The 13,454-nt window shown below is 40.4% G+C and overlaps 1 protein-coding gene across 1 annotated transcript in view; it reads left to right on the forward strand.

Annotated features, from left to right (window-relative positions):
• The window catches only part of LOC141795209 (uncharacterized), a 71,249-nt gene that overhangs the window by 35,013 nt on the left and 22,782 nt on the right, over positions 1-13,454 (forward strand). Inside the window, exons 2-4 of the mRNA XM_074676017.1 lie at positions 10,724-10,815; positions 12,049-12,873; positions 12,979-13,241. Of these exons, the coding sequence (XP_074532118.1) occupies positions 10,724-10,815; positions 12,049-12,873; positions 12,979-13,241 (1,180 nt within the window). The remainder of the gene's footprint in view (positions 1-10,723; positions 10,816-12,048; positions 12,874-12,978; positions 13,242-13,454) is intronic.

Raw genomic sequence — 13,454 nt, forward strand, 5'->3', positions numbered from 1 at the left:
ATGTTAAACAGAAAGAGTCCCCAGGAGAGATCCCTGGGGGACTCCACATGTTATTTTTGTCTGCTGAGATGTACAATTACCTATAGACACAAAACAGTCTCTGTCCTTCAATTAAGATTTAAACCAATTGAGTGCTGTGCCAGAAAGTCCCACCTAGATCTCTAGTCGGTTTAACAGTATGTCATGGTCAACTGTATCAAAAGCAGCACTGAAATCGAGCAGCACAACTACTGAAACTCTACCACTGTCTGTGTTCAGGTGGATGTCATTAAACACCTTAACCAGAGCAGCCTCAGTGCTGTGATGAGGCCGGAAACCTGACTGGAAGACATCAAAACAGTCATTCAGTGTCATAAAGTTATGTAATTGCTGAAAAACTACTCTGTAAGATTTTACTCAAAAATGATAAATTGGATATTGGCCTGTAATCGTTTTTCTCTGTCTTGTCTAAATTGTTCTTTTTTAACAGAGGCTTGATCACAGCAGTTCACTGAGATCATCAAAAAAAAGCTCACACAGTACTTAGATGGCCTAAAAATATTTATGATCATGGCTCGAGAGGTGGACTTTAGCTGAAGAGCAACATATTCAAAAGACTAAAAACCTCCAAAATTTACCTGTTTGCATTTGAGGGAGTCGCTATATAAAACTGCAACTCCACCTCCTCTCCTGTGAGCCCTGGCTTCACTGATAAAACTGAAGTTTGAAGGGGTTGACTCGATAAGAACAGCTGCACCGTTATTTTCACTCAACCAAGTTTCAGTTAAAAACATAAAATCAAGTTTGTGCTCAGTAATAAAGTCATTATTTAAAAATGTTTTGCCTGCTAAAGACCTGATGTTTAATAAAGCAATTTTTAGTGCCTTTGAGGCCTCATCCCACATTTTTGTGACAAACTGTGACTCACAGGAAACAGATACCTAATTTGATGAATTTACGAATCTACATATGTTTCTCCTTTTTACCACCAGAGTCCTCTGTTTTCTTCTATTTATCACAGGGATTTGAAAGACTCCTTGAATTCCAAAGGGCCCTGACTTTTTCTAGTTAAAAAAATTACTGATATCAGTGTTACAGCCTGGACCCGGCTGGGCTTGTAGTTCTCGAGACCACTTTTTCGTGGTCTCGGTCTTGTCACGGCCTCAGCAGTCTTTGGTCTCTGTCTTGTCTTGGTCTCGGGGTCTCCTGTTCTCGATGGGTCTTGGACTGACATGTCGGTCTTGGAGGGATTAGAAGCCAACGATATGTCCAGGCACACTGCTGGCTTTGTAGAGCACAACTTCTATAATGGCATTTTTTAATTTTACGCGCCTTTGAGTATTTTGTGACAAACCTCACACACACCTCAGTTTTAAGAGATTGAACTTTGTTGAGCAGATCAGTAAAGACCCATTCAATAAAAGCCGGTAGATTTAAACTGTACTTACACCACCCGAACACTGGAGAAAAGATGGGTGGTAATGTGATGTGAACTTTAGTTCCCGACCAACATTAAAGAAAAAAAGAAGGTGACGAGGACCAGCCAATCAATTCGCAGGGATAACGGTAGAGCGGCTCACACAGACCATGAAAGCAAAAACTATAACATAGCCAAATGAGCGATAATGAGACGGAGGATAACACCGAGCCTACCCACTCAAAGCATTCTGAAAAAATCATGGACAAGAGGGGCCCCTCATCTTCAGTTGTTTGGAGGTATTTTGGCTACTTAGAGTCTGATAAAAAACAGAGCGGCGTGCACTGCATTGGTTGCCAACAACATGTGCCAACCAAGACAGGCAACACGACTAACTTATTCCAACATTTTAAACAGTATCACCCGTTAAAATACGCAGAAGGGACTTCCGGTTCGGCACACATGGAGTAGAGACGCGTTTACCTCGAGCTCCCAAGATAACAATTTCAAAGTTAACCCCACCTGTGTTTAACTACAATACAACCCTTGGTAATTCTCCAAGTAATAGTACAGTCTCTTTCAGCCCATTTTGTTGCTTAGGATGGCTCCCAAAATCGTTAAACCAAACGAGAAAACAGGAGATAACGCCGCGGTTAGCAAAGCTGATCTGGAAGCTTTACTTTCGGACCATAAAGCTGCACTAATTTCGAAGTTTAAGACATCATTTAAAGTTCTGAACGAGAAAATCGATGGGCTTCAAGCAACTGTTTCAGGCCACAACGACAGACTGACTTCGCTGGAGGAAAATGCCGAGACCCTACATCAGTGGCTGGAAAAGGTGAAGGCTACCTGTGACCTGATGCAGACCAATAACCAGAGGCTACAGGCTAAGCTAACTGACCTGGAAGGTAGGAGCAGGAGGAGTAATGTCCGGCTGGTCGGTCTCCCGAGGGTATCAAGGGGGCACAGCCCACCAAATTCTTCTCCCAGCTACTAAAAGAAGCCCTCAGCGAGGCAGTCTTTCCTACTGCACCAGAGCTGGACCGGGCACACCGTAGTCTGGCTCCTAAACCGGGTCCCGGGGGCAGACCCCGGCCGGTCTTGCTTTGTTTTCATCGCTTCCAGATTAAAGAGTTGTTGGTCCGAGAAGCAAGGAAAAAAAACACACTGACGTACCAGGGACACACTTTTAGGATTTACGAAGACTACTCTCCAGAGGTGGTCAACCAGCGGAAAGAATACAGGATGGGACTAAAACCCTCTCTTCTCTACCCGGCCAAACTCCGCATCACGCAGACCGACGGCTCCCGTACCTGGCTCGGATCAATTGCAGAGGCGGAAAAATTCATCAAAGCCTTTAATGACTCTTCATAAACAATCCCGGATCCTGGCTGAATGACTACATATTGGCTTAGTTTGGACTAGTGGATCACTGCACGGTTAGCGCTACCACAAATGTAGTGTTACAGGTATGAACGACCTCGTCCTGATGATACAATCTGTGTAAGCTTTGACCACTATCACGGAGATAAACCTGGAGATACACATTTTATGTACCATTTAAATACAAGTTAATGGTTCGCTCCTTATTTTAAGTTGGTAACTCTTCCTACATCTCATAGTTATATCTCCACTTAGAACTGGATAAGTATAGTTATTTATCTAAGCAAATGTTAAATGACCCCAGTATGTACCTCCTACTCTAGGGATCATTTTCACCTGTTTGTTTATCCTGTTTTTTATTTTTACCATATCCAGCCCCTATTCCAGGTGGGGTACTTTTTCATCACCTTGAATGTGTTTGTGGAGCAGAGGTTTTAGTTAGAGAGGAGCACCAGGTTGGAAGTTCATAAGTTAGTTAGGGAAGGTGTGTTGTTAGTTCAGACAAATGATTTCACCTTAGTGTTAGGGGAAGGGTATTTTTGTTTTGCTGTCACTCCCAGCTATGTGATTGGTTTTGTTCTGAATACGATTACTTGGCACATCTGTTATTGGCATACTTTTTGTTCAATGTATAGAAGCACACCAAGTCCACAGATGCACCATGGCTATGGATCTTAACCTTATCAGTTGGAATGTCAAGGGTCTTAATCACCCAGTTAAAAGGAAAAAAGTATTAACACATCTAAAACATCTGAAGACAGGGATCGCTTTCCTGTAGGAAACGCACCTTTGCAGATTAGATCATGCTCACTTAAAATGTGGTTGGGTGGGACAAATTTTTCACACTACTTTCCAGGCAAAGGCAAGAGGTGTAGCCATACTGATGGATAAGCGTGTGACTTTGACCCCTTCTAGCTCTATAATAGATCCTAATGGGCCCTACATCATAGTTACAGGCCAACTTTACAACACTAAAGTCATGTTGGCAAATATATATGCCCCTAATACAGATGATGCCCAGTTTTTCCATCACCTTTTTAAACAACTTCCAGATTTAAACTCTCACCTCCTAATTATGGGAGGAGATTTCAATCTATGTCTGGACCCTGTTCTGGACAGGTCGTCAGTCAGAGCTGGATATTCAGTATCTAAGTCAGCTTCCTGTATAAATTCTTTTCTGTCTGAATTAGGTATATCTGATGTATGGCGTTCTTTACACCCAACAAGCAAACAATATTCATTTTTTTCTCATGTTCATCATTCCTATAGCAGAATTGACTACTTTTTTGCCGATAAGAAATTAACCCCATACGTATCCATGTGTGAATATTCAACCATAATAATATCTGACCATGCTCCACTTGTAATGAAATCAAATTTACCAGGAACAAAGGCAAACCGTAGAAACTGGAGGTTGAATTCCCTTTTATTATCAGACGAAAACTATGTTAAATTTATTTCAGAACAAATCTCCTTATTTCTAGAAATCAATATGACCCCAGAAGTCTCGGTTTCAACTGTTTGGGAGACACTTAAAGCATATGTGAGAGGTCAAATTATATCTTTTACAGCCTATAAGAAAAAGAAGCCACAAGCAAAACAAATAGAAATCAATAAACGAAAAGCTGAATTAGATAAAACCTATGCACACAATCCATCCCCAGACTTATATAAAGAAAGATTAAAACTTAAAGCAGAATATGATCAGATCTCCTCATACTTTATTGAAAACCTACTCTTCAGAAATAGAAGCAACTTTTATGAACATGGAGAGAGGGCAGGGGCAATTTTGGCTAGACAGTTGAGAGGTGCCAGAGCCAAACAAATTATCAGTAAGGTGAATACTCAGGATGGCAGGATCACCACAGACCGACAAGCAATTAACAGTGTTTTTCAGGAATATTATATCAATGTATACACTTCTAGCTCTCCTCACTCAGAGGACATGTAGGACTTTTTTAGGGGCTTAAACATCCCTTCCCTTTCCCCAGACCAAATTTCTGATCTTGATAAGCCAATCTCCCAACACGAAATCATGGATGCCATTAAATCCCTTCAAAAAGGGAAATCACCAGGTCTGGATGGCTTGCCAGGTGAATTTTATGCCACATTCTCTGTACAGCTAACCCCTATCCTTTCAGCTCTGTATTCATATTTGCTTGAAGCTGGAGTTTTCCCATCTACTCTCAACCAAGCATGTATAACATTATTGGCAAAAAAGAACAAAGACCCTTTAAACTGTGGATCTTATAGGCCTATCTCCCTGCTAACTACAGACTACAAAATGCTAGCTAAAGTTTTGGCGTGTCGCTTGGATAATGTTTTGCCTAATATAATATCTACTGACCAAACTGGCTTCATTAAACAAAGATGCTCCTTCTTTAATATCCGACGGTTGTTTAACATAATGTACTCTCCCTGCCAGGGGGTCTCTGAATGCCTTCTCTGCATGGATGCAGAGAAGGCATTCGATAGAGTGGAATGGAACTACTTATTTGAAACATTGGCAAGGTTTGGATTTGGCAAAACATTCATATCATGGATCAAACTCCTGTATTCTGGTCCTTCTGCTATGGTTCTGACCAACAATGTGTTCTCAAAGCCCTTTGCTTTACACCGGGGTACTCGTCAGGGGTGCCCCCTGAGCCCCCTCCTCTTTGTTTTGGCCATTGAACCTCTGGCTTTGGCCATTAGATCTAACAGTTCTATCCCAGGCATAGTGAGAGGGGGCATAGAACATAAGGTATCATTGTACGCTGATGACCTCCTCCTGTATATGTCAAGTGCAGAGACAGCGATTCCTTCAGCTCTAAATCTATTGGAACAGTTCGGTAAGATATCGGGCTACAAGCTTAACTTACACAAAAGTGAGATCTTCCCACTAAATTTGGATATGACATTCTTTGAGAACACCAGGTTGCCTCTCAAAATATCATCAGATTCATTTAAGTATCTTGGTATCACAGTGACTAGGAATTTTTCAGACCTTTATAAACAGAACTTCACAAAACTGCAAACTCAAACCAAACAAGATCTGTCTAACTGGTCCCCTCTCTTCCTGTCACTTATCGGCAGAGTCAACACAATCAAAATGTCTGTACTCCCAAAATATCTCTACATATTCCAGTGTTTACCTGTATTTATTTCTGGTACTTTCTTTAAAAGGTTGAACTCAGTAATTTCATCATACCTATGGATTGGTAAAAGGCCTCGCTTACGCAAAAATTACCTACAAAGACCAAAGAACGAAGGAGGTTTGGCCCTGCCAAATTTCCGATACTATTACTGGGCGTCAAACTTGCAGTGTATATCTTACTGGACTCATCATCATTTGGACAATAATTGTCCGACCTGGGTAAAGTTGGAGATTAATCTCTGTAGCTCTATTTCTTTACCAGCCCTAGTTGGTTCGCCCCTTCCCCTACCATCAACCGCGTCCATCATCTCTCCTGTGATTAATCAAACACTTAAAATTTACTCTCAATTCAGGAAACATTTCAATTTACCTGACATGTGCCTTTCTAGTCCAATAGCTTTTAACCATCTCTTTTTACCTTCAATGCAGGATACATCATTTAACATATGGCACGGGAGAGGCCTGAAGAGTTTCAGTGATCTATTTATCAACAATACATTTGCTTCCTTTGAACAATTATCCAAGAAATTCAATATACCGGGTTCACATTTTTTCAGATATTTACAGATAAGGCATTAAATGAAAGAATATTTGTTACAATTTCCCCAAAAACCTTCAGATAATATAATAAATAACATTATGTCCCGTAATCCTGCAGACAAAGGCACAATTACATCATTACTTGGACTAATCTCGAAACTAGATAACAGTTCTATATCTGGTATTTTGAATGCATGGGAGCAAGACCTCCAAATGACAATTGATATGCAAGACTGGGCTAGAATTTTGAAAACAGTTAATTCCTCATCAATGTGCGCTCGTCATTCATTGCTCCAGTTCAAAGTAGTGCACCGTGCACACCTGTCTAAATCCAAACTAGCAAAAATGTATCCGCAAACTAATTCTACTTGTGACAGATGTAAGACTGAGGAAGCAACATTAATTCACATGTTTCGGTTAAGCCCTAACCTAGAGGGGTTCTGGAAAGCCATTTTTGAAACCCTTTCCACTATTTTTACTGTTAGAATTAATCCAGATCCTCTGGTATCTCTTTTTGGAGTAGTTCCTGAGGGTACACAGTTACCATTTGGGGGTAAAAGAGTTGTAGCTTTCACCACCCTTTTGGCGCGCCGTCTGATACTTATGAGATGGAAGGATACTGCCCCACCTTCGATCTCTCACTGGATAAGGGATGTCATTGTTAATTTGAAACTTGAAAAGATCAGATGCACACTACATGGTTCTGAAAAGAAATTTAATGAACCTTACATTTTTTAGCGAACCCTCCACACTTTTGCAGGAATAAATAGTTCATTGTCCTTGCTTTAGCCCTTGACACACTCTATTTTATGGCCTGTTCATGCTGCTTCCGGACTTTACTCATTTGTTATTTTTATGTCTTTTTTTTAAACTTCCTTTGTATTTATTTGTACCATCTTTTCTATACATCGGTATTCTATTAATTCATTTTTTATGTATTTATGTATGTTTATCTTATTTATTTATTTACTTACCACTACGTGCCTCAACAGATAGTTTTGTATCTCAGCCACCAACGAAATGTTCCCAAGTAGTGCAGAGCTTTTATACAGGAATGACAGCTTAGGGGGGATAAGGTGGGGTAGGGAGTGGGGGTGGGGTTGTTATTCAATGTATACAATGTTTTTTGTGTGTACACGTTAATGTGTATAATGTTAAAATTTCAGTCACTAAAAATAACTTTGAACAGAATACGCAGAAGGAAAAAAAATACAGTCCCAAACGAGTGCTAGAGGACCCTCAACAAGCACCGGGCCAGTGAGTGTTGAGCCCAAGCAGCAACAAACCCTTATTACAGCGTTTTCCAGCACTATGAAAAGACACAAAGACATTACAAACACAGTTGCATTTTTCATCGCAAAAGACATGCTACCTATTAGCACTGTTGAAAATCAGGGATTCAAGAAACTTGTTAAAGTACTTGACCCATGATACGAGCTCCCTGGACGAAAACATTTTTCACTGACTGCACTTCCCCTGATGTACACTAAGTGAAGAGAGAGGTTGGAGTGGTAGCTGCATACAGTCTCATCCTTGGCTACTACGTGTGACATGTGGTCTAGCCAATCATCTGAGCCTTATATGAGCCTCACGGTTCACTTTGTAGACAGTGACTGGAAACTACAGAGCAAGTGTCAGTAACCAGCTTACTTTCCTGAAGACCATACCGGCGAAATCATTGCATCTGGAATGACTGAAGCACTGTCTTTCTGGGGCCTGACTGAACACAAACAAGTATGCATCACAACTGACAGTTGGGCAAACATAGTAAAGGCTTCACACAACATATGGACATGGCTGCAGTCATGGCCGTAACCAGCTATGAGGTCACTGAGGTCCGGACCTCGGTAGAAATTTCAGAGAAAAAAAAAAAAATCTAAAAGCGCATCTAACATATAAACACCGGGGAGCTTTTATTTTGAAACCGCGGCATGCAGGAAGTTATCTGACGAAGCCTGTAATTGCAGTGACTTTGAACGCACTTGACAGGAAGCAGAGAATGGCACCGTGAGGTGAGTGACAGATTCTTTATTATTTACGAACAAGCAGCCCGCTGTAAATGAAGCCAGACCTTCGGGTGTTTTTGACCAACACGATCTGACAGTGTCTTGTAAACCTTCATGCAGACAGGTCCGATATTTTCGGGCTGTGCTGATACAGCAGTATATCACTCTTTAGAAAGAGGAGGAGGAAGCCGGGGGTTTGATCCGAGGTCCAAACCCGCTGATATTTCAGCAGGATTTAATTCATTTCATTTTATCCCATGGTCTGTGTGAATACTGATTCAGACTGGGTTTAAACCTTCTTTAAATGGGTAATAGACGTTCCGGTTAAACTGCCTGATTACAGTCCCCCCTGATGCCAGTTTAAAGTGCTGGACTGGCATAACCGTTAGGTAACCATGGCAACATACTCAAAGCATACAGTTCAAAAAAGTTAAAGCTCACTAGTTAAAACAGTTATTTTTTATTGATATGTTGACAATACTGATTTAGTTTGAATTTCCATTTTTTCTATCAAATGTGGAATTTTCTGTGCTGCTTTTATGACAAGAACTGACAGTCTCAGTTTTTTAAAACAGATTGTTTTGTTTACAAAACATGTCAAAAAGGTGAGAGAATCTGCTAAGAGTTTCTGGCTTTTGAACAACCAATAATGCTCTTAATAAAAGAATCAGTGGATGTCATTGACTAGTCTGTACCAATATAACACCAAATTTTACAATTGTTTTTTTTATAGTATAGTTTAGTTTTTAATGTATAGTTTATTTATATATTTACTTTCATGGGTTAAATTTGCATCGATTACATTTACAGATCATATCACAGCAAAGTAATGTGAGCCTTGACAATTTTTTTTAATGTGTATATGTATCTATGCAGATAGATAGATAGATAGATAGATAGATAGATAGATAGATAGATAGATAGATAGATATATAGATGATTATACAAATATTTACCTATTGCACTAAGAATGAGCATTATTACTTAACGTTTGTGTGTTCTATGTCATTTCAAAGGGCAAACGCAGAGAGGAGCACACGAGGAAGCACAGTTTGCTGACTGAACGGAGAAGCAGAGGGAATCACATTGTTGACTGCCTGTCTGCCTGACTATAACTAAAACAAAGCCAAGACTTAGACTAAGCCAAATAAAACATTTTTTTTCTAATACGTCCCTCTGTGTGTTTTTAAATGTGTGTAGTGCAATCCACTTGGCAGTGTATCTGTTATTTAAGGTGACATTTTGGTGTGAATTGTGCAAAAACTGATAAAAAGGGATTTTTCCCCTCTCATCTCAATGTCTCAATGAGAATAGGTTTCTAAAGTCTTAACAACAGAAAATCTCTCTCTTCCTCATTTGCTCAAATGTCCATTACTGTTACGCTAACAACCCATAGTAAACTTCCATCATGCACTGTATGATTGTATGCAGTCTAATATAAAGGAACTTTTAGCTACTACTGGTCAAAACTGATTTTATAACACGAGTTTATGTGCGTGGGTTAGGGTGTGGGTGTGGGTTGGGGGGGTCAAGGTCTGGACCTCACCAATTTTGAAACCCTGGTTACGGCCCTGGCTGCAGTGTTTTGGACATAGACTACACAGTGCTGTTGGTAAGTTAAAGTTGTAAAAAAAAAAATCAATTTACATTATTTCCAACTTCCAGGATGAAGTTTTGAGCATATTTGAGACCTATTTGAAACTGAAATAGATGTAGCATACTGATTTAAATATTGATAGGTTCTTATGTTTGTTTAGTTTTTGTTTTGTTTTGTCAACATTCTGTTGTTTTAGTTGGATGTTTTTGTCACATTTTTTCTTTGCAGCGAAATATTTTATTCAACATCTCTATTCCCTTTAATCTTCTTCCACAGAGACGATGTGGAAGGATAAGAGGGTGGAGCGAGCCTTGAGCCTGTGTAAAAAAGTTGTGTCAGCCTTCTCCTTCTCATGGAAAAAGAAGAGAGTCCTTGCCGCTGCTTAGGAAGACCTAAATCTACCCCAGCACAAGCTGGCGACAGAGTCACCAACTAAGTGGGGCTCATGACAGAAGATGGTGGCAAGGGTGGTGGAGCAACACAAAGCCATCTCTCAGGCCCTTAGTGCTGACAAAAAACAGGCACTCAATGCCCACCTGGCAGGATATGGATGTTCCTAAATCAGTGAACGAAGCCTTAAAGCCACTTATTGAGTTCACAGATTCCCTCTCTGGTGAATCATATGTGAGTGTGTCATACCTGAAGCCTGTGTTGCACCTCTTTAGAACAAATATTCTTCACCCCTCAAATGATGATACTCAGCCCACAAAAGACATCAAGAAAATGGTCATGGACTATCTCAATGACAAATATGATGGTGAGGAAACAGACCTGCTGGACATTGCATCCTTGCTTGATCCGAGACTCAAGAGCCAATATATCAAGCCAGACAAGATTGAGGCCATTAAATGAGAGTGGTGTCTGAGGTTTGGGAGGGGGACCAAGGAGGTCCTTCTACTTCACAGGCTTCAGAAGAGGCAGAAGGAGAAGCTGCTACAGCACAGCTACCTGCCAAGAAGTAGCAAAAGTTACTGGCTAGCTTTTTTAAGAAGCCACACCTCAGCAGCACAGGAATCACTGATTTGCAGTCAGTTGAGGCAGAGCTTGAGAGCTACCTAAAAGCTCAAGATGCAGACCAAACCCCCAGAATGGTGGAAAATGTATGAAAAAACTTTCCATGAGTGAGCCGGCTAGCAAGGTGCTATCTGTGTATCCCTGCAACCAACTTCCCATCTGACAGGTGTGACAGGGTATTCAGTACAGGAGGGAATATCGTGGCCTGTCACAGAGCAGCATTAAAGCCTGATATTGTGGACAGACTTATTTTTCTGGCCCGTAACCTCTAAAGCAATGGCTGTGTTGTTTGTTTATTTATTAAATTTTTTGAAACTGAACATTTTCTTTTGATTATTTATTTTGTTGACATTGTCAGACACCTTAAGACTTTATGCACAAAAGACTTTAACTTGTTGCTGAGTGTAAATTAAAATTAGTTTGTGTGTATATATATATATATATATATATATATATATATATATATATATATATATATATATATATATATACGTGTGTGTGTGTGTGTGTATTTTAGGATTGCATGTCTACCTCATACTTTGTGCAATGTTCCTCATATTGTGAAGTGCTAGTTTGTCATGTTCTGACATTAAAGATTGGTTAAAGTACAAAAGCAGCATCTAGTGTTGTCAACTTTCTCTCAGGGGCAAAAATCAGACTTCAAATTTGAAAGAAAAAATAAGTTGATAATTATCGATATCAACTGATAAGAATTTTTTTTTTCATGATAACATTTTTTGTCATATTACCCAGGCCTAGTTTGAAGGCACTTCTTAAGTAATACACCTCTGATTTGTTATAAAGATATTAATGCACCCTCTGGTGGAACATTTAGGAGCTGACTTACAAAATGAATCTATGTTGTCAGTAAAAGGATTCAAGTGGATGGTTCAAATGATTTCCCTTCTTTGCGTCTTGGAACTCATCAATGTGTAGTTGTTTTTATTGAACCTCTCATTCCTTTTATTTCACACAGGACAACTCATAACAAACAATGAGGAGCTGAGAATAGTGATGGTGGGGAAGACAGGAAATGGTAAGAGTGCCACTGGAAACACCATCCTGGGAAGAGAATGCTTTGAATCAAAGTTCAGTTCAAAGTCCCTAACCGTGGACTGTTCCAAGGGCCAAGGCACAGTGGATGGACAGAAGATGGCTGTTATCGACACCCCAGGTCTGTTTGACACCAGGTTCAGCATGGAAAAGACAGCTAAAGACATCAGCCAGTGCATTTCTTACGCCTCTCCTGGTCCTCACATGTTCCTGGTGGTCATCAGGTTGGGCAGATACACTGAGGAGGAGAAACAGACGGTTCAATGGATTCAAGACATCTTTGGCCAGGCTGCAGACAGATACAGCATGGTTCTCTTCACTGGAGGGGACCAGTTGGAAGATACCACCATTGAGAAGTTCTTGGCTGAAAGTCCAGAGCTTCAGCATCTTGTGGCCAGATGCAACGGCCAGTACCATGTCTTCAATAATAAGATAAAAGATCCCTCACAGGTGACTGTGCTGCTCCACAAGATCAGAAATATAGTTCAGAAGAACGGAGGGAGTCACTACACCAACCAGATGTTCCAAGAGGCTGAGAGAGCGATAGAGGAGGAGAAACAACGCATCCTGAAGGAGAAAGAAGAGCAGATCCACAAAGAAAGAGAAAAACTAGAAAGGGAAATTCAGCAAAAGTATGAAAAGGAAGTGAGGAGAATCACAGACCAACTCAAAGCTGACATAGAGAGAGAAAGGAAAGTCAGGGAGGAGGAGAAACAACGCATCCTGAAGGAGCGAGAAGAGCAGATCCGTAAAGACAGAGAAAAACTAGAGAGGGAAACTCAGCAATTCTATGATAACGAGTTGAGGAGTATCCAGTACCAGTATGAAATTTATATGCAGAGAGAAATGACAGAGAGAGAGGAGTTCAGGAGAAAAGAACAGGAAATGGCTTGTGAGAGACAAAGGAAAGAGGTAGCGATGCAATCAGAGCGCGCACGAGAGGAAAAAGAAAGAGAGCTGAGAGAGAAGTATGAGAAAGAGTTGAGAGAGCAGGAAAAAGAAAGAGAGCTGAGAGAACAACAGGAAAAGTATGAGAAAGAGTTGAGAGAGCAGGAAAAAAAGCTGCAGGAAAAGTATGAGGCTGAAGCCAGAAGGAAAAGTGAGAAATCGCCTTCAGTGATCAAGAAAATAAATCATGGGCTTGGATGTGTATTCAAAACAGTTCTATCAGTTGGGAGGGCCTTTTGTGGAATTTTTCGGTAAGCGTTTCCACTACTTGAGGTTTGATGACAGAGAACAAACAGGAAGTACAGCTTTTTTTAAAAAAAAACCACAGATATAAGACTTAAAAATCATTCAGATATATGATGTTCCCCTTTCTTTGGTTAT

Source organism: Halichoeres trimaculatus, unplaced genomic scaffold (genome assembly GCF_033239565.1).
Source record: "Halichoeres trimaculatus isolate MK-OKI-2021-1 unplaced genomic scaffold, fHalTri1.1 fHalTri1_scaffold_8, whole genome shotgun sequence".
NCBI classification, from domain to species: domain Eukaryota; kingdom Metazoa; phylum Chordata; class Actinopteri; order Labriformes; family Labridae; genus Halichoeres; species Halichoeres trimaculatus.